Genomic DNA, 23,473 nt, shown 5'->3' on the forward strand with positions numbered 1-23,473 from the left:
AGCAGATCGCAAAGTCGGTAATTACAAACACGGTTAGACTCGTCCAACACGGCAGCATACAGAAACGTTGTACTCAAAGCCGAAGCCAAAGTGAATTAATCAGGTCACATATGATGAGTCTATGCATGCTAAGTTCTTCAATACCGCCCTCTTTAACTCTCTGGGAAACATTTCATACTGTAGTTTGATTAATGATCCTGAATGTCTGGCAAAGTGTTTAAGAAATCAGAACGTCCAGGAAAGTAGCTAATTGTATAACTTAGCAAATTTGAGCATTGCTGAATTTCAGGCCACTATCAATGACCTTTACGTGTCTAGATTTCGCATAGTGATATTAACGACTGTGAGAGCTTGGTTAACGATGAAGATTCTGAAATGTGCAAATTTTTCGTACACGCAAAAAAGGTTGTATTCCTATTGAAGTGGGGAAAAACAAACCTTTGATAATTTTGAATATTAACAACTAACTTATCATCAGATACTATACATTTAGTGACATATAGTATTGTGTCACTTTTCAAGTTTTCATTCATATCATTTTGAATTTATAACTATCACATTTTCTTTTGTTTCATTATTAAAAGACTACAACCATCCTACACACATCTGACAGTTTTAGTTCCTCTTTGAGATAATCCACAAAGAGAATCAGTTCATCCACTCCTGCCGGTCACGTCACTGATTATTGCATACATGTCGGATAGATCTAATTTGACGACAGTCAAATTTTCCTATTTTGGACAAACAGGAAAATCTCTGCCGTTAGAAAAAACATCTAACGAATCATAAGAGACAGTTTCCTAAATGCATTCTATGATCATTGAACAACAGATCGAGTTGATGTGTTATGTCTTATGTTCATGTTTACAGACTTAATGTATTTCCTGATACAAAGTTTTATTATTACAGAAAGATGCAGTGGGATTTTGGGGGGTGGGGGGGCATATACAGAAGAGACATTGTCAAGGAATTTTAATGTTTCCTTTTTACTGTTTATGAAACAACAGTAAATACTGTTGGCTATGCTTACTACAATGTTGTCACGTCAAATAATTATTAACGGATTCTAACTGTCAAGGTACGGTTATTCCTCGTCCAGCTTACTGCAGTTCTTGGGCCTCAGAGTTTAGTAAGCTTTAAGTGTTGAAGAGTTTAGATTTTGCCTCGATAAATTTTGCCTGAGGGCGATCACAAATAGCTTTGACATTATACAAACAATAGTTCATCTTGCTTGAAGGGTACAGTTCATCGATAAATATACTTTACAAGTTTAAATTAATCACAAGGCTATCACAAAAATTTTAGAGGATGGGAAAGGTCGGGGACGGTTGGGTCTTTAATGTCATGAATGTACTTTCAATTTGATCATGAACTCAAGATAGCAGTGGGGGCCACAGATTTGAAAAATGAAGAAAAAAAATACATTCTTCTCATAAATTCCTATAATTTAATATGTTAATCTTAAGTACTAAATAGTTGTTAATGTGTTTAATACATGTAAATCATAAACACTAAATTTTGGTTTTTAGTCAAAATCAATGTGTTTTTCAGATTTGACGTCCGCTGACCTTTGACCTCCGCCAATTCCAAACAGGTCCTTGTACTAAGCAAGAGGGTTCTACCAATGATGCATGGCATTCAACTAAGCTTTTTAAGTTATCATGTTTGTATAAAGAGGCAACAGCTACAGTACAAACCCAAAGAAATGCCCATGCCAACTACAAAATCTTTTCACATTCAGCAATGCATAAAAAAAAAGACTCCAGAACAAGTTTCCTCAGAAATTAAAAAAAAAGTCTTGATGGTGGTATAATACTATCTAATTTAAGTTTTTTAAATTCTTCCTAGGATATTTTGCTACATTACTATAGAAGCTACTGGGTTAATTTCAGGTACTGTCTAAAGGGGATTTCCCAAGACATGCAACAATGTCCCTTTATAAAAAAATATAAAAAAACTGAACCAGTTAGCATTGTGATTCCTTGCCATACAGTTCTCCCCCAACTTTTAGAAATAACGATCTAACTTATGCAGAGCAAGTGAGTTAAATTTGTCCCAAGAATTAAGTGAGAACCAGAAAAGATTTGTAGCAATCCCTTGTGGGCATCAACCATGTCATTCACCCATAAGGATTTTAAAGTATAGAATTTTAAACTAAAATGTTTGAATATCCAGAAAGAACAGTCTTCCTATGTGAAATATAGACACAGTGTACAAATTTTGAGCTAGAAATCCCTTTAATAATTGTTGAGGGTTACATGACATAGTTAATACACTGTGAAATGATGGGGAAAAAATGGACAATTTTATCCACCATTTGATATAACCTTTTGACCCCTTTGGCCAGTTTGTGCCCATTTGAGTGCAGGGAATGCTTAAAGTTCACAAGTACTGCATGTTTAAAGCAAGAGTATGAACTCTAAAGCAGATTTCATTACCTAGATACCAGGAACAGTATGTTTCATTGAAGACCTATAAAGTCCCTTCACAGAACTAAACTGAACTTGACCAATCTACAGTATGTTCACCAAACGAAAATCATAGCATTTTAGAATTCTCAGATTAATTTTATTTTTGGAGTTATCATGTCTAAAAGACTTTGATGCCTGTTGACCTCATGTGACCTTTGACCTCTATCAATTTCAACAGGATTCTTGCACTCACCAAGCTGGATCTACATACTAAATATGAAGTTCAAGGAAGATGTACTTCTGGTGTTACCTTGTTTACAAGATTTTCAGACTTTCACTTAAAAGTTGACCGCAAAGGACCTTTGACCTCCAATTTTGATAGGTTTCTTGTACTCAACAAGCTGAATCTGCATACCATGAGGAAGTTCAACGAAGACGTACTTTTGAGTTATCGTGTTCACAAAGTTTTCAGACTTTGACCTCTGTTGACCCCAAATGACCATTGAACTTCACTGAAAATAATAGGCTCCTTGTACTCAATAAGATGGATCCACAAACCAAGTATGATGTTAATCCACCATGAACTTTTTGACCATACAAGCAAGTGTCACACACACATGCCATCACCATCGCATAGATTCCTTTGCCTCCAGCAAGGAATGAAAAAAAAAATTTCAAAAAGTCATCAAAAAGGAATTTCATTCACTTAACCGCCAAAGTCTCAATGCAACCCACTTGAAGCCTCAAAATATACAGTACTAATGAAATACTCCATGAAATTTATTAGCAGGGAGACATCTTCTCTTAGGCTCTTAACTGGTAAAAAGATCTTTAAAATTTTGATTGATTCCTGCAACAACAACAAAGAAAGACTTCATGAAATTTGAAATTAAAATGTCTGACAAAGTATTATCCAGGCACCTCTTTGAAGCTTCATTAAAACACAGACTTAACATATTGGATGAGTAGAGACGCATCACAAGTTTTGTTCCCCCTTGCAGATGCCATGTGAACACTTAAGATTGTAAACTATTAACAATAATATGTTGAGTGTTGATTTTTACTGTGATCCTTTGACATTCAAAAATCTCTCTGTTGAGATCCCTGACACCCTTCAATGAGCAAAGATTTATACAGCTTGTCTCCGAAGAAAAGGTTTCCCTTCGACTGGACCTCTCCTATTGAAATCTCTTCAAGCTCTTTTAAAGGTATACCAAGTTTGCATACTCTCCATTAACAGAAGTAGGTGATACCCCCTTCCCCCCCTTCCCCCCCAAACAAAAAGTATAACAAACTTAAAACCATGTGAATGTATGCTGTTTCTTTAAACTGGGGCAAAAGTGCCAAATGCATTGAATGTTAAAATTGGGGTTTTGAGCTACAGTAGCTGATTGAAAGCCCTCTAATTACGAGCTAATCTAAAATTGCCGAGAGGAAACGGAAAAGAAAAGCAAGGAAGGTTGTCAGAATATCATGGTGGACTCGATCGCAATTATGTTAATGGAGAAAACTTGACAAGTACGATAAAATTACAGCTCAAGTTTTAATGGCTAAAACTTTGAAATCAGGGATTGACAAAATCATTGGATACAACTTGTCACTTGGGGAGCACGACATCAATTCTGCTTGCTGAATCATTCGCTAATGATAAGGATAACATTTCTTGTCAAATTACTTGTACAATAGACTAACACTGTGGCTGAGTGGACAAAAGGCTGTGGCATTTGAAGCTACGAGGCTTAGCAATCTGGGGGTTCAGGGTTCGATCACAGGCCGGGTCATAGTAAGGTGGGTTTTTCATTAACAATCTACGGTTTTTCTAACTGACATGACTTTCTAAATTGAAAAGATTCCAAATTTGAGTTAAAATGTTGAATTGGAAGCCACCCAACATGAAAGTTGTAAACCATAAGCCCTTGCGGGCTTCTCTCACACAGGTCACTAAAGCGTTAAAAATAATTGCCTGATTATTATTATTAATTTAATTTAAGCAACAGGTTCCGTTTGCAGCCCTATTTCCTCTCTCCATCAGATATGCTGGAATGTACAGAGGTAACGTTCTTGCGATATGAGATTTACAAACATCGATACATCATAAATTTTGTATTAACCCACAAAAGAGAAAAAAAACAACCACTTTCTACTAGATAAAATCCAGTCAAAATTAAGCAGTACTTTTCAATTTGTTGTAAGCATCCATGGCATGATTCACTATAACAATTACTAAAGTTTTGATGATTTGTAAAATGTATTGTTCTATGCTTGTGTATAATCAGTTATTAGTCTGACGAACGATATCAAAGCATATTAAACTCGTTTGTTTTAATGTTGCACGGCAAAACCTAGTGTGCACTGTACTGCTATAGTCTGCTGTATATCATTTCACAACAGCTATGCTTTATACAGATCTTGAGAAAGCATGTTATTGTTGAAAATTAATAACCAACATTTTATAATGTTCTTTGGAATAATGGATTATTAACTGCTTTTTTGTTTGTTCATTCTGTACTATCAAAACCACTATAGCATGAAATAATGATACACTATAAGATGATTGATAGTAACTGCGTCATTTTAAGTAAACTGAAAATGAAAAAGTCTTGGACGCATGCCAATATGTTAAACACTATTTTCTGTGCTGTTTCAAAAAGAGCGTATTATGATGGAAATAATGAACTAATACCTGGGTATCCAGTGCGAGTTATTATTTCATATACACAGCAACAACAACAAATCATTTTGTCATAAAATAAGGAGGTTGTCTGAAAAGGTGAAAACAAAAATGGAGATATAATGTAATTATTCTGTGGACACAGTTGTAGTAGATGGTATTCACTAATGGCAGCCCCCACCCCCCCCCCCCAAGAAAAAAATACAACCAAACAACCTGACTTTAAAAACATTGAGATGTTTTTGCAAAGTCATATCTCCAAATTTACTGTGACAATGACAATTTGACAAACTCAACTTTTAATGGCAAACTTTTTCCTTTTTTTTGTCTTCATGATAAATCATTTGACAGCTCTAATGAAGGCTTTGAAAGCAATCCATGTATATGGTTATACATTACATGATTAACTGAGCATCATCAGAAATTTAACTACGCTTTTTTTTTGCCTCTTGGGGATAAAAACATTGCTCGGCTAATGAAGTTTTTGGTGCCTAGTCTGCAGTGTCTATAAATGATATATATGCTGATGAATGAATTACACTCGGGTAAAAAAAAATTTAAAAAAGGCAATTTACCCTTTTCCTTCAGAAAATACTAAAAGATATTTATTTTTATTATCAGATATATTTTGCACCTATCATTTCAGATACATATTTATTATGTGATTAACTGTATATCACCTGAATAAATCTAACACATAATGCTACATTTCAAGCGTTCAAAATTTTATTCATTTTGAAATTCTGTCCCAATAGTTTCCTACATGTATGTTACATACTAGGATTTTTACTTGAAAATGTAGGGAGCAGATACATTATGAATCTTATGAATATCCCCAAAACTTGCACCCAAGACTTTCTTTGTAAATATTAATCAATGAAAAATATACCAATGCTTTACTGTATATCTATACAGTACTCTTGGCCATATTTAAAAAAAAACAATATATTTATACAAACATTTTCCATTTGCAGCAGTTCCATCTGCTAATTAAGCTTGTGAACATACCAGAATATTGCCGAGGCAGGAAGAAGATATTCAAGGATAAGTTTAATTTTAAACTTCCCCAGGGTTTTCAAAATCGACTAATTCTTCATCAAAATCCTCCTCCTCCAAAAAACAAAAAAAAAATATGCAGAAGTAGCGTGACTAGTATAGTTCATCATGTGTGGTCTACAAATTCAACCTTGCACAACATTGGAAACACAAGCCTCCAATTTTCATTGCAAAATTTATTTGGTTTCATTAAGATATCTTCCATATCCTCCACCCCTTCCCCCCCCCCCCCATCTCCTCATTTACTGAAGATTACAGTATAGGACATTCAGAGAAGCTTTGCTTTGCCATTGTAACAAGTCTTCCCCTAAAACAATAACAAAAAAACAAAAAAGAATCTGGAAAAGTGAAAAGCAATTACAACAAGACGTTCAACAGGCAGCCTGCTCAATATCTCATTTCAAGGATGATCTCGAAAATGAGAAACGCCAGTCTATCTTCTCAATATCCCGAGAAAGGATATAATAAAAAAAAAAAAAAGAAATAAAACTCACAAAAGCCACGGAAGATTCAATACTGTGGCAACTCGCAAATGAAAGTTGAGAGCACCTGTAACTTAATATAAATGTAGAACAAGTTTACAGAAGAAAAGGGTCTTCTTTTGCACTTGAAATGTCTATGACGCTCTATTGAAATTTGTTTCAATGAATCAAAAACTATTTATGATGCTTATGAAAGTCATTTCCATATCATGAAATCTAAGGATTAAATTTCCTTAAAATAAAAATAAATAAAAAAAAAACAGCAAGGCAAAACTGCCAAAGATCATTTTAGCCTTTGAAGAAGATCCTGCTAGGATCGAAACGTCAGGCCAACTTACTTTTACACATTCTCCTACACAGGCTCTCTTGTGGATAAGCTGTTTGCTAACAGTTTCCTTTTATTTAAAAATCATTTTACATATAAGCACTTACTGTATGATACCTCTATGATGAATATTCATAAATTTCATGCTGCTTTGTCAAAGTGAAATATATTCCGTTTGCTCTAAAAGATATTCAAATCAGTATGACAGAAAATCTTAACTTTCTCAACATTGGCCCCAAATGTCAGTTTTAACTTCATTTAAAATTAAAAAGTGTTTACCAGAGATACATTTCAGGGAGGTCAGTGTATATAATTTGAAGAATCAATTCGATAGGTTGTCTGTATTGTTTCAGGATTTGGTAGACCATCCACAATAAACTGTGAAAAAGGAGGGGAGGGATAAAGTTTGTAAACTTGGTAAAATATTAAAAACCAAATTGGTTAAATGTAACCCATGTTATGAAAAACATGTATACATTCAGTAATGCACTTTTGTAAATCACCAAACTTTGGAGAAATTTCCCAAAATATGGCAGCAATCCAGGAATGGAACAACAGATTGATCTGTGTGATGCAAAATATATTCTGTCAGTTGACCAGCGGGAGAGGATGATGTTCTCCACGGTAACCCTGCTCCAGCAGTATATACGTCATATTTGACTGGCAACCTTGGGAGGTACGCTGACAGTTGGGGTCATGCTTACTATTCGCTTAAAGCTGTTGAAATTACAACCTTACCTCGTCACCTGAAAAATCTGCTTCTGTTGAATAAATCATAGCGAGTAATGAGGTTTCTGATTTCTTAAAAGTGTAATTACCTCTGTCCTCTTCTTCGAAATCTCTCTTTTCCAACTTCTCGAGAAGGATCCTATTATCCGGGTTGTCGTCTTTCTTAAGTTGCAATTCAAGAATGTCTCTGAAAAAGTGTGAAAGAGTGACACCCTGTGAGGAAACTTAGCCGTGAGGATTGTACGGTTCTCAGGTGGTGTCTGGTAATTATGTGACTGATTAAAGCTGTGGATCCACCAAAACCAAGACTTCCTATAAGCTTAAAGGAGACACAAACCCAACCATCATCTTGAGCTTTAATATGTGTCTGAGATCTTTGAGAAAAACAACTCCCCAACACAACTATGTGTGTATTGTATTTTAGATCCTCCTGCAAGCAGGAACTCGCAAAGGTGCCATCATTGGCTTATCAAAGCCGCAAGCTGACCCAAGTCAGTCTCTTAGATTCATATTTTATGTCCATGATTATGAATTGTCAACAACTCTGTAACTGGACAACATACATTATTCTTGGAGTGACTCGAACTCGGGACCTTATGATTGAAAGCCACCGGCGTTAACCACATAGCTAACACTCCACAACTAAGAAGGTATTGTACCATTTGGGTCTTATCCTAGTTTAAAACTCATGTCTAGGAGCTGTCATTTTGTAAATTTGTGACATCATAGTGTCACTGAATCTAGAACCTTTTACTTTCTCTTTGTTATTTCTTTTCACATTTTCAAGGTGAAATGTTAAAATTGTTGACCCTGAAACCGATGCCATCATTACATCATGTAAGCTGCTTCTATATTTTAGATTCAGCATTCGCAAAACAAATCTCCATTTTAGAGAATAAATATTGCAAAAAATATAGAAAAACAAAACAAATTGAGGCACATGTGGCTCAGTGATGTCATAGTTTAGACTTGATCAAGTCTTTGGCCTTATATGTGCAGGAATATTAAGTCTGTGATATCTCCCACATGGAAAAACATTTTTCTAAGCTATTGGGGGGGGGGTAGGAGAGTCGTTCACGACAGTTAACACTATCTCATAAATCAATAATGATATTTGCGTTTGTGTTTCCTGGAATTCTGCAGGTGAGGGTTGGAAAGAAAGCTAAATAAACACAAGAAAAAAAAAAACATTATGAAAAAGGTGATGCTGCAGAAGTTTGGAAGGTTGGTTTACTTTATGTTAGCTATGCTAGAATTCAAACTTTTGGAAAAAAATCTTCAGAATTGAATGGAATTTACTTATTCTCACTGATAAAACTCAGGGAGAATGTCACTATTTTGTGCCACATGCTAATGGACAGAATTGAAAAATCAACCTCAGAAAATGACATATCGACCTTGGAAAAGAAAACCTTTAGAAAACTCCACACACAAAAAAAACATGACACTGGCAACTTCTGAACATACAACAAGTTTATCAAAGTATGCAGCCTATTATGTGACACTGTGCTGGAGGAAAAGCCACCTTCCTTGATCTGGATTTAATAAGGATTTAGTGTACACATCCCAAAAATCACTTGGTTTCGATGTTTATGGGCTTTACCTTTCCCTCACAAGCTCCACACTCTAAAGTTATAATGTTCCTTAGAGTGAACTGCTAACAATGTGTAGCATACTACTAGTTCACCCTTGGCGCAGCATAGCGAGAGTGCGGAGGTTATCGGGAGGAAGTGAAGTGAATACAGTATGTGACATTTTACGCCGTATGGAATGTGATCCCCTAATAGCTATGTGGAATTGACCCTGGATTCAGTGCAAACGGGCCATAAATGTCTAAACGACACTATACCTGAGTTCTTTGGTATATCGTTTAAGTTCCTCTGTCTGGTACCCGACTCTGTTCAGGTTCTCCGATATCTGTCTCAAATCTGGTAGATTGGAAGGGCCTCTGTCGTTGGCTGGAGAGAAAGTGACGGTGAGAAAGACAAGGCTCCCCAGCCAAAGGATGCCGATGATTAAGCTGAGTTGTACTGTGAACTTCATCTTTGGGGGCGGCATCCAACCACATGAATACAAAAAGATATGTTAATATCTATGCAACAAACAACTGTTGCATATGCATGAGATGTAGGGAAAGTCAGATAAGTATGAGATGATGACGACAAGTTGTTCTTCAATGGCAAATTTCTTGCTGAGTTGCTGAGTCTTGCTGAGTATGAAAAGGTGCTGTACAAATTCACCACCGCTTCTCTCGACTACATTCTCTGAAAGGAGAAAGAAAAGAAGAATTAGGATAAAGATAATATACACCGCATTGACAAACAGAGAGTCATTAGTCAGACCATAGTCAATGGTATATTTAGCACAGTGACTTCAATCCCTGTGAGCTTAAGGGATTACTGCAAACAATCACTTCATTTGATCTAGGCTATCTGTCTACAAATCTACGTCTGGTATTAAAAAAAAAAAATAAAAAAAAAAAAACTGAAATATACTGTCACATGAAGACAGAATGACCCTGGATGAGCATCTGTTTCATTCATTTATTTGAAATCTTGGAATCGTCAAATCATAATCATTACCGTACAAAAATGTTTCATGGTGATGGTGGGGATGTGGGGTTGGGGGTAGCATGTAATACCCCAATGCATCCACCATTCACCAATAAACTTACCACGTAACACAAAAACTTTTTAACCCTGTTTTCCTACAAAAAGATTTACCAACACAGTCTATCTTGCCATGTCTTCCATCATGGTGAAAACGACATAAATATACATTGTAACATGAACGCCAGAAAATATTCATATTACATGCAGTGTGTTTGATATATGCAAATAACAACAATAAAAGGAGTAAATTTAAAAACATTTGCAATAGACATGTATGGTAAAATGAGTCATAATTCACATCTGCTCACTACAGCTTCCAATGACATTTGCAATTTGATTTACTTCTTACTTATCTTCTGACAAAGACTCATCTACTCGAGATGAGTTTGAGAGATATATTTCAGTTTCCTGCTGAAGACACTTTATTGAGATGATCTATTTCCTATAATACTCGAAAAAATTATGTAAAAATGAATTCCGCATACAGAAATTATACTTGTAAGTGTTTAATAATGTAGGAGACGTACTCTTGTACTGATCTAATAGAATTATAATAATCTAATACAAACATCTCAACAAAATAGATATTTGAACAGTCAGCTTCTTCAAGGACATTTCTTTTTAACTTTCAGTCTCTTTTCAAACTTTCAGAACAGAGACAATGTATGCACGGATGCAGTCGGATGCAAGCCACAGAAGGTCTGGTAGAAGGGGGGGGGGGGTGTGAATGGCCAAAGGGACCAGATGACAATTTCTGGCACAAAGGTATATTTCAGTATTTTTTTTCTTTTTCTCATTTTAATATATTCCAGAGTTATTTTTGAGAAATTATTTTTGAGGAAATATACTAAACTGTTAAAATTAAGACCTGTTAGTACAAAGATACTTGAATTACCAAAGCAGTGGCAATACTCCAACATTAACTGGATTATCTTGTGATTTTAATCTTATTTCCCTTTTTATTATTATTTCTTTTATTCATATATATATATATGTATATCAATGTTGTACAACCTCTTGCAGAAAAAAGAAGAAGCTGAGCCAACCTCTAAATTGTTAAATGCTGCTTTAAACATCACCACAGTGAGATCGATCACTGGAGAATTGGAGACTTTAGAACCTCTGAATTTTAAGTTTGTCTGTGAAGTCAGAAATGGCTATCACTGCATACGAAAAGGAAATTACAGGTCCTCTTCGATCCTTCCAATGTCATTTGATCAAAACTTGGCAATAATAGTCTTTTTTGCGTCATCGTTATATTTGATGAAGCGCTCTGTGAAGGTTCTTCGACTCGGACTGACTGTCCTTAAATTTCCGATTGGGGAAAAAAATATTCCTCAAATTTCAGAAACCTTTTGGCCAAGTTAATCACTCAAGTGATATACCAAAGAAAGGTAGGAAATAACTTCAAAGAAGGGGTTAAAATCTTTACTGACATTTCTGAGTCTGCTAATTGCCCAAGGCTCAACAAACTGTCACACACACTTTTACTTCTGTAGCTTTTCATTCAAACTTCTCAAACCCAAGTGGCCACTTACATTTCTCTAGTGTATATGTGTCTGAAGTTTAATCTATGCATGCAAACTCTATCTTAAACAAAGAAAAAAGGTAAAGAACAACAAAATTGTCTTTTTTGTCATCCTGGTTGTATTTCCATTAAATTAGCAATGTTGAATTTTTTGTAGAAAGCTTTCAAAACCTGCAGTTCCTTCAATTTCATCGTCAGTGGTTGACATGGCTGAATCATGGGGACAGTGAACTTTCAGAATGAATTAAGAATTGGAATATAGATACATCATCTCTGCTAAGCTTCAAAGGCTATAGCATTGTATATGCTGGTTGACTGTAATGTTTCACAATAATTGATTCTCCTATATTTTTTTCTTTTTGTTTGGGTGGGAGTGGTTGTAGGAAGGAGGGGGAGGAGTTGGGATAGGAAAACACATCAAGAAAGTATATTGATGACTTCTCTGAGTTTACGATTTCACATGAGGCAAAATCTTTGATTTGTTACAAATTCTACATGCCCAAAGAGGATATATCTAAAATATCATTGTTATCATTGATGATGTACCTGTTTACCCTCTACAACTGCACTTTTTTATCCACAGAGTTTGCCTTCTCTACAGCCATAAGATCCCTACATCATCTTCCGTTCAACTTCTTTCTCAACCTATCTACTCAAAAAGTTGCTCAACTCAAGCGCAAAAATGTTGCAATTTTGGTCGATTCTTATTTTAGGGTTGGCTGAGTCACAGAGCATGCTGTGAGCCTGTGACCAATGGCTGCATTGCCCTCTGCAAGTTTCAAGAGATCTTCACATCTAGATTTCTGCAAACCAAACTTTGCCTTAATCACCTCTCATTTGATCAACTTCGGGTTGACCAACATAGAGGGCCAGAATCTAATGACTTATTTGCCTAACTACAAGTTACCCTATGCCAATTAACGAGTATCACCGCACAATTAATACTTCATAGTTGGATATCTTAAGATCCGATTATAACTAATTGCTTCCCTTAATTCTTGAGATATATATACTGTATAATAGCATTGTGTCATGCGCACGCACATGCTTAAGAGACATACTGTATATAATATACAGTGCTGTACATACAATCATTAGTGTTGATTGTGCAGCTGACTATGACTGTCCTAAAAAACAAACACTATAGAACTTGCAGTTTTTGTATTCCAATCGTATAATCAAAATTGGGTTACTGTATATATATCCAACTACATTATGGCTAGATCCACTTTCCCATCCTACTGTATAGTTTGCCAACCGAGTACAATATGTCTTTTTCTTTGTATGTTTAATGCAGTAATATCAGTCTGCTGTATTCAGTATAGAAACCTTGTCTGTGCCATTGTGTGCTGTAACTGCAGCTAAATTAAAAAGCTACTTTTTACAAATTAAGGATGATACTTTACACATCAAGTATGATACAATAAACGAACGGATGAATGGGATCTGAATGAGAGACATACAGACGTATAAAGCTTTACTACATATTGTAAATCTTGATTTTTATTAAAATGTAAAAATATGAAAATGTTTACAAGGCGGCTTTTGTATTCATAAACAATGACTAAGTTTCCATTAAAATATGGACTGCGATATTAACAGGTTTAATATGGCTATACAATTGAAACAGAATGCAGACATTATAAAGATGTTATTGGAAAGTCAGTTAAAACCTTCAAGTGACAAGACACAGATCTCACAACGTGGAAGACATCATTTAAATATTCCAACAATTAGAGAAATATGCCAATTACTCAATGGGTACTAATCTGTTACTAATATTTTATTTGAAAAGTATACATGTAGATGTATATCTTGAATCAAAATTTTCATTTTCAACTTGTTTTATCTTTGTTTGGTATCACCACCCAATAATTTCACAAAAGGAAAATTCAATGACCAACAAGAGATGTTAATACTATATTCTGCATAATAATTAAGTTTACAAGCAGCCGGGACTCAGTACTACACCAAGGGACTAGAAAATATTCAAGATACTGAAAAATGGGAAAATGTTACTGATCTGTATGGGTTAGATCAGGGGTGGGCAACCTACGGCCCGCAGGCCACATGCAGCCCGCCACTGATATTTTTGCGGCCTGTGAGATGTCTCAAGAAAAAGAAAAAAATCAATCTATTTTACATCATCACAAAATCACCACATGTCATGTTACTCTTCACACTTTCATGGATGTCAGCTTGATTAATGCAGGCTATATTTAATTACAAGCAGCTGAAGATTAAATTTTATCCTTTAACACAAGAGTAGTCTAAACTTTTTGGTTGATTAAAAGCAATACACAAAGTGACAATATTTCATATTTTACGAGTATTCTTGCAATGACGAGCTGGAACGAATCTATGAAGCAATAAAAATACCACGTACGATATTGTTTTACAGAAGAGCTACCCTCTATGTGCATCTAACAGTGAAAAATTTATCATACATGTGCAACTGTAAAGCAGAATGCAACACAAACTGGCAACTTTAAAGGATTGTAACAAACCAACCACTCAAATTAAGGATTGTAATACATTACACAGATAGTATAGAAATAAAGTAAAGAATTACCACAGCCATATATACCAAATCGGAGGGCTAAAATATTCTCAATATATTGTACCTACAGTAATATCTGTGGACAGCAATGAAACAGGTTTTTGCATTGAGTTTCGTAATGTGGTCAATACTACCAGATTATATACTTCATATTTCATAATAATGAAGTAACAGTAAACTCCACTTAATCAAAATTCTTTTCATATCATTAAGAAAGTGTAAGTACCGTAAAGTAAAAATGAAAAATTAATATTCAGATGTAATTTTATTTCTTTTGGGATATGAGATACAATAGGAATGAAATTTATTGTTTATAAACTGACTAAATTTCATTTGGTAAAGAAAGACAAACACATGATGATGTCTTCATACCAATAACTGAAAATCGAAAGAGTAATTACTTGTAGACCTAGATTTGGCATTAATATCCTGAAATTGTTACTTCAAGGAAATGAAGAGGGGAAGGGGAGGTGATGAAGGGAGGGGAGTTGTGAGGGAGAGGCAGGGGTATGAAGGAGAGGGGGAGGTGTGAATGAGAGGGGAGGTGTTGAGAGGGGAGGAGAGGTGAGGAAGAGAGGGGAGGGGAGGTGAAGGAGATGTGAAGGGAAGGGGAGGTGAGGAAGGGAGGGAGGAAAGGGGAGATGAGGGGGTGAGCATTGATACACAAGAATACAGAGAAAGCCAATGAGCGCAGTGATTCCTTGCCACATTTGACATGAGAACATCCAATAATGTGTTTTCAAAATTTGACTGGTCAGCCAATTCAAGTGATCAACAAGGTTCTTATACCTATGTGGACCTGCATTTCAGGTGTTAAGCTCACTGAAGTTACTATCATTTTTCAAACTTTTTCACACTTTGACTTCAGCTGATCTAATTACCTTTGACCTGCAAATATTGTTCCGGTTCTTGTTGAACTCAATGAAGATTGATCTACATATATACCAAGAGTCAAAAATTTTCAAGCTTTAGCTTTTTGAGTTATCATGTTACAAGACTTTTTCAGACTTGAGCTACTGTACTGTATATTGACCTCAAATGACCAGCTATGTCTCTAGAAGAAAATTTCTTGTCTCTCAGTCAGTTGAATCTATATACATCAAGTTACATGGAAGTTTTAGTTTAATATTCAGTTATAGTAAATATGGTTTTCAGACATTCACATTTCTTCTCCTAAAATGATACCTCCGCATAGAAAAAAAAGCTTCACGTCTCTTTCACTAAGTAGGGAGCTGCAAGTCAGGAAGAATGATCTGTTATTAGTAAAAAAAATTATTGAAAGGTTGTTAAAGTTAGATTCTGTATACAAAACCATACATAACACTTAACTTTGTGGAAACTGACCCATTTTCATAGTAAATTTACTACAAATGCGATACCCCATAGATTCTCATAAATTTTTCATTTTGCCTCGTGAAGAATGACATTACCAGCAAAAGCTTGTCATTAAATGTCTTGAACATCTAATCAAAAAATAATGAGTCTGTCTTAAATGACGCCAATCTTGTACACAGAAATCCACTTGAGGAAACTGATCCAAAAGGAAATTGCCAAGCTAACTGTGGTTTAAGAAAAAAAAAAAAAAAATGTAAACTCTCTCCTTGGGTGATTTATCATCAAACCTAATCAACGTGCCGTAATCCTTCATAAATCTCAACCGGCCGCAATTTTCTCAAAAGGGTATCCTTAATTGTCGGATTGAAAGGTGGATCGAGGAAATTTATGAAACTCATCTCGAAACAATAACTGAATGCACTCAGCGAAAACATTCGCTGAAGGGAAGCAGGTGGCTACATGTATACATAGCAAACTTTCAATCTGAAAACAGTGCAACGTAACAACTTTACAATCTAATCATTGAGAAAGGAGTGCGGTCTTTACAGAGTTTGGTATTAATGTGAAAATCGATCAACTTAACAGCTGTATCATTTCCGGCTCTTACAGAGTATAATCTAAGATATATTTAGTTGCATAAGGAAATAAATATGATGTTCATCTCGGGGCAATGTTGCTAACTTGTCAAGAAATTTAACTGATTAATCTATCATCCAGGTCATTTTTTTTCCTTTCTAGCTCTCATGGATGATATTCCAATTCTTGTCTATATTTTCCAAGGCAGCAGTATATCTAGTCGACAAATTGATGATTTATAGCAAACGTTGCTGGCCCATGGCACTGCTCTCTATAGGCCTTTATCATGAATCATTCACAAATGGCCCGATTACTGAAACTGCTCTCTTTAGGCCTTCATCAAGAATCATTCACAAATAGCTCAATTACTGAAATTGCTCTCTTAGGCCTTTATGACTAATGTTGATTTAACCAGTCATAAACAATATTAGCAAGGATCAACAGAGACAATATATAATCATAGTCGTTTTAAGAATTAGTAGAAACTTTCTGATAAATGATCTGCAATTCCTATCGTAAAAGAAATATGCTAACAGATATACAGTATGTTACAGTATTAACAACTTTAACAATTAATTTACACTAGCCAAAAGGTTTCATCTGTGACAGCTACTATTTATTGGATACTTTTGTCACACTGGATATTCTGTAGGTACTGCACAATTAACTACACTTTGATTATAATATACAGAAGGTGCACTCTCCCATTACAAATTACAGTATATCTGATCAATATAATACGGATGGAAAAGGGAAAAAGAAAAGCCTGGTAACCTGGTAAATAGCATGCAGTTTGAGGCTTCTGAATGGTACTGTAGATTCGGAAAGTCATTGGGGGCCACTAGGAAAGAATGTTACCCATTCATAGGCCACTAGGCAAGAATGTTACCCATTCATAGGCCACTAGGCAAGAATGATACACATTCATAGGCCACTAGGCAAGAATGTTACCCATTCATAGGCCACTAGGCAAGAATGTTACCCATTCATAGGCCACTAGGCAAGAATGTTACCCATTCATAGGCCACTGGGCAAGAATGTAACCCATTCATACTGTAGGCTAGGGTAGATTGGAATGTGAATAATGAATAGTAAACAAAATAAAGAGAGGAATGAATTAGTATATTAATAATTATATATAAAAGAAACAAAGAGGAATCATCTCTGCTCAGAAAATAGAGACAACACATCCAACAATTTTTTTTTTTTTAACTTGGCTTTAAAAGAGTTGTCACATTATCAATAGAAAAAATGACCGGTATATGAACTGGAAGTAAGCCAACCTGAATTTAATGAAAGTCATAAAAATCTGTTATTTAAAACAACTAGAAAAGCTGTTATAGTTCTATATGGGAATCAAACTAACCCTCCATAATCAGACACAAATCCTACAGTAGGTCAAAGATGCTTTGTACTTAGGACTTCGGAATGGCAGATTAGGAAGAAAGAGGGTAGTGACCTCAAACAGAGTCCCCGGGGGAGGGGAGGGGGATGTAGTGTAAGAATGTTACCCGTTTGTAGGCTAGGTAGATGGGAGTAGTTTTCTTTAGTAGATAGGTACGAGAGAAATGAAGTACATTAACTGTATTTTTACTGTAAAGTTTAACTGAAAGTTACCAGGTCTAGGCATCCAGAATAGATCATATCACTTCTACATCTATAACTAAATTATGATAACTTCATTGGCTACCAATTACAAGCACGATTCTATTGTAATACAATGTTTTTATTACCTTTAAGGCACCTCATTGGTTTTAACCTATTAACATTCATGAGGGAGTTGCTCACCGAGCATCGACCAACAAGATTTCTAATGTCCCAACAGGCCACGATGTTTACTGTTCCTTCATTAAACCATCTTCACTGGCACAAAAAGTGCTTCTGCTAACATGTGCCTCATCCCAAATCTCCATAAGAGTTAAGGCACTTCAAGTATTCAAATGAACAAATCACGACATATTTATTCATTCAATATTCTTAATACTAAATATTCATTTAGTGTTTCATCTTCCTTTCTCTTAAGTGCTTGTCAGCAGAGTTTCTTTTGTTTTATATTGAGCACTTAAAGTATGTAAGTGTAGGTGTATAGAAGAGGACAATGTCCTCTTAGTAATATCCCCTGAGATGTAACTGCATGTTTTAATGTACACCTAAAAGAATTCAATGTATTTCTGTTCAACTTCACATAGTGTCACAATAGACAACGAGACCCAGAGAGAGTCTTCCACTTTTCAACACAATCGACAACAGATAGTATCTAGGTTATAACATTTTCATATTATGTTTTACTTCTCAATACTTTGTCACCATAATCAAACCCTTTGGGACATGAGTCAAAAAATGTACATCAAAATTAACAAAGAACAACTATTTTGAATCAAGTGGACTATGGTTTACGTGAACAGTAATTTACGAAATGAAAATTAATGCAATAATCCCTTTTTTCGGTCTGTATCTTCATCTGCTTCACGACATCTGCTTTAATCAAGGATATATAGCAGGCCTTCTATTTTGACAGTTTGAATTTCCTCTTTAACCTTTTACAGAAAGGATCGATATTTGTCACTCATCCTAGTTTTTCAGCCAGAATGTTGTCCATATTCCATGAAAGTGATTGATTTCACATCAATTTGTATGTAAATTGCTTACTAGAGCATACTACTAACTATATGAAGAGGAAGAATAAAGAGAAGAAGAAAACATGACAAGAAGGGGTGGGGGGGGGAAATAATGGAGAGATAAGGAAAAAAGGAACAAAATGGCAGGAAAACATGAAGGAAACCAGAAAATGCATCAGATAGAATATACTGTATAAGGTAATTAGCCTATACGGTTTACATGGCTCTCTATACAGTACTGTATGTGGCTGCCAGCTCTTACCCATGCAACTATCAACATTTCCACCAACTTTTTCAAATTTAAAAAGCTTCAGGAAGCAACGTATAAATGTGTGTGTGCACTGCATATATACCACTGAAACCCATACATGTTTGATATACCTCAAAAACAGGATAAAGTGATTTATTTTGTTCACACCATTTTCATTAAACTTTCATAATAAGTATTATATACCTTGAATATGTAATTTCATATCGGATATAAAGAGATATTTTTATATGTCCTATTGAACGCTGAGAGAACGATTAATGATATCTGACACGGAGAAGATGCTTGGTAACTGTAGTAATAAGAAGCGGGGCGAGTTATTAAGGATATTCTCTGGTTGCTCGGACAACCAGGCCTTAATTTACAATTTTGTTCCCAAACAGCAAATTTAGTTTTCCGAAAAAATGTAGCAAATTAACAGTTATGACCAATATGTACAATGTAGGAGAGATGTGCAAGTTGGTGAATAGAACACCAGGTCTGAGGGTGATACCATTTTACCTTTTTATCTATTTGGGGGTATTTGGTTACATTGCAATCTGACTTTGATGTAAACAACTAGTCTAGCTCTGCCGGACAACCTCCACGGCTGATTTTGGTCGTAAGGACATAAATTTGATTGTCTCGGACGACGTGACTACCGTTAAAATTTTGGCGGGGAAAGTGAAGATATTTTTAAGAAATAAAATCATAAAGATTAGAAATAGCAATATTTGCTGGTGGAAAACCTGTCAGCATGCCAGCTGGACAAACAGACAAACACATGATCTGGATATTCATGACAATGCATATTGATCATTTTACAATCCAAAATGTGGAAAAGTCTTGGAGGAAAGAATTTACATGAGACATTTTGGAGTTGAATTAATACATGCAGAAGACACAGTGATTTGTGAATGAAACCACCTTAGACAGATTTAAACCAAAAACCTGACATAGAATATATATATACTATAAATAAATGATATTATAAAGTTGAGGAAAGTGGCATAAAGCAACCAACTGCCTTTCTCTGACTACTGTTAAAGTTATGTTAAACGTTAGTGTTAAAAAATGTTTGTATCATGTTAAAAACATTGAAAAATCAAGGATGCTTAATGGATTCTTTGAAACAGTGAAATAAAAGAGGTTAGATAAAACTTTAGATGAAACATATATAACCCCAATGAAAAACCAAGTCGATGTTCCAGGATTGAAAAAAATGTGTAAAAATCCTGTGGGTCGCTTTAGAATGGTAAATTTCAGAATGGTAAATTTCAGAAGGAAGAGAGAGAGAGAGAATGGGGGGGGAGACCAGGATGTGGATGGGGGGGCATAATGCTAAAAATATTACAAAGTTTAATAGTACGCTATGTAGAGGAAAAGGCAAGTGTGGAGACAGGTATGGGAGAAACAAAGTACAGTAAATCTTAGAGTTTACGGTATTTACGAAGGAAGACACTTTAAAACTATGAGATACACAAAGGAATACAACTTAAGTATATAAATAACTGCACTTTACTTTAATATATAGCTCATTAATATTAAGTCAAGTGCAAACAACATGATAAGGAGGTCAGTACTGAGAGGTTCACTCTCGACATGAAGAGACAGGTAAGTACCGAAGTGAAGTAAACTGTTTGTGCTGGCCGTCTACTGTAGTTATCTGCTGTATGCAAACCCAGCAGGTTTGGACAAGGTTTCTTGTTTAGCTGGGCAACATGGGTATCTGTAAAATGAATTCATTTCACATTCAAACAATTTGAATGTAAATACAAGATACTCCTCCTATGGCTAGCCATAAGGGACAATAAACTTCACAGACAACTTAGACAGGGACATAATTCTTATTATTATGCACATATATCACAATGAATGGTGATTAATGGTCTAATCTGCTTGCAAATTTATCAAATTTTATTGAATATAGAATAACCCAATGATGACAGTTAAAGGTAATAAATGCTCACTAGGCTCCTTACATCAGAAGCATCTAGATTACATAAAACTCTCCTCTTTTCTCAAAATTTCCTGCTATAAATTTTCTAAAAGAGCAAAGAATATGTCCTCAATTGGTAAATGACCTTAATAATATAAAATATGTTTCTTTTCAAAATTCAACAGAAAATAAACTTTGATCGAGTTCCTGCAATGAATGTTTCTTTTGAGTATTTTGGAAACAGAAATCTACAAACTTCTATTAAAGACTTCAGATATGGAAGTTTTGAGATATGAATGATTACTGCACTCATACTAACATTATTCAAAAGTGTTGAAAAGCAATTTTAATTAAGGTTCCATTGTGTATGACAAGATACTTCACAAGTTACAAATTGCCATACATATTTAGATTTGCACCATCTGTTCCCTCATTTCTTCAATGGCGGGATATGTGACGTCAAGCAGTACTAATGGAAAAAACACTTTAATATTAAAATTTTAATTTAGAAACTCTGCATAACGACAGCTTTGTTTTTCCTTTCTCTTATCATTCTTTTAACACTCGTGGAATGAAATATTACACCGGATCAAAATTATGCCAGAATATGGATAGAACATGACTTAGCATATGAAAATTGAAGAAAAGCAATATATATTTCATCACAAGTTGGGCTATTCAAGAAACTCTTTTTGAAAGTTCTTGAACATCTTTTTGGTGTCCTCATCCAAATTATATTATTTACCATATTCTCTACTAAAACTGTAAAAATTCTATTATGTCTTTGTGAGTAAAGATGTTCATGAAACTACTTCCAAACCAAGCTTGATGCACAGTCTCATACCATCGAAAACTTTCCTGGTTTGGAAACTTTACGAATTTTAAACTTACCTGTCTTCTCACTACAACTGCACTCAGAAGCTTCGAGAACTCTGGCTCTTATCTCTGGAAAAATTTACCAGATCACATTCGAACATGCTCTAAACTTTCTAAATTCAAAAGTCTACTTAAGACCCATCTTTTCACTTGTTCTTTTGTAAATTAATCTGTTTTCTTTGTAAAGCGCCTTGAGCAGTGGCTTTTGTCTACTGATTTGGCGCTATATAAGTCTCATTTATTATTATTATTATTATTTGTTTTTTAGAGGTAGATCTTTCTACTCCAGGCATGAGCTTTTTTCCGCGAATTCGCGGAATATCCGTGATTTCTTTCATTCCTCGGGAACAAAAGTATTATCCTAACACACTGTATCATAGGCAAACTAGAGCCTATACTGCATTTTTTGCAAAGTTCCGTGATTTTTTTTTTACCCCAGGCTCATCCCTGCTACTCGCATTAAGTGATCCAGACACTTTGGGTGGTACAATGAGAAGGGGGCACAGAAGAGAGCAATGGGCCAGTCACCGAGACAGTTAACTATGATGAAAGAGTTACCAGGTTGCTCTACAGTAGACACGGTGCTACGGTAGAGTGAGAGTGCACTTGTGTTGTGAGGAGACAGGTGAGGACTGAAGTAAATACAATAGGGGCAGTGAGGAATGTTACATTTATTGGCTACTTTATGGTATGCATAAGCACAACAAGGGTCATGCATTACACAGTTAGATTTGGAGGTCATGACCGCATGTAAGCTACACTTAATCTGCTCTTCAGAAAGGTGCAGTAAATTGGCTCCAAGATAATTTCATGATCAAAGTATTATACCACGATGAACACCAAGAAAAAATTTCAGGAAAAACATGCAGGTTACCTCTGAATTGTGTGACTGAGGCTGAGAAACAGAAAGAAGCACTCTCTGGAGATTTGTTACCATGCAAGTCGGTCCATGGAGATATTGTCTAGCACCTCAATTAAACCTGCACCAATGGTCTACATACTATGGGCACAACCAACAAGTTTTTAAAGCAGGCTTTTTTCAAACTTTGGAAAGTTTATCAACAGTTTTTCGGTGCTAGACAGAGATTGAATAAGTTGATCATTTTCTTATTCATCAAGTCCATTGTGCAAGCTAGCTTTCGAGCATTCTGGGCTTTGATTCTGATGGGTATGGCCCCAGTTGGTCGTGATTTCAGTTAGTCCACTTGGAAAATGGGCTGAAAAGTTTTCAGTCTACCGCTGCCCATTTTTGTTTCATGTATGACATCAGGGTCATTTCTGTAATTATAGATTTTGTTGAACATTGTCTGAGAGAACTAGATATCTCTGTGGAGCCGTCTGAGACAATCATAACACTCCATAAGATCTGCCATCGAGCATCTTGTCGTAAATCCAATGCATGCAGTTTTAGCAAGTCCAAAGGATGTTCCGATTCCAAGGCCAACTAGCAAACACTCTTTGGAGCCAGCTCTTTAACAATGTTGCTCAATGCCATATAGTAAACGTCA

At 35.3% G+C, this 23,473-nt stretch overlaps 1 protein-coding gene across 2 annotated transcripts in view; it reads right to left on the bottom strand.

The window, feature by feature from the left end:
* The window catches only part of LOC139971472 (alpha-(1,6)-fucosyltransferase-like), a 73,040-nt gene that overhangs the window by 27,058 nt on the left and 22,509 nt on the right, over window positions 1-23,473 (bottom strand). For both annotated transcript variants that reach the window (XR_011794394.1, XM_071977978.1), the window contains exons 2-3: window positions 9,524-9,938; window positions 7,764-7,861 (exon numbers count right to left, since the gene is read on the bottom strand). Coding sequence is in view for 1 of the 2 variants with exons in the window: in XM_071977978.1 (XP_071834079.1) it covers window positions 7,764-7,861; window positions 9,524-9,732 (307 nt within the window). In the remaining variant the exon portion in view is untranslated. The remainder of the gene's footprint in view (window positions 1-7,763; window positions 7,862-9,523; window positions 9,939-23,473) is intronic.

This window comes from Apostichopus japonicus, chromosome 8 (genome assembly GCF_037975245.1).
Source record: "Apostichopus japonicus isolate 1M-3 chromosome 8, ASM3797524v1, whole genome shotgun sequence".
Lineage (NCBI taxonomy): Eukaryota > Metazoa > Echinodermata > Holothuroidea > Aspidochirotida > Stichopodidae > Apostichopus > Apostichopus japonicus.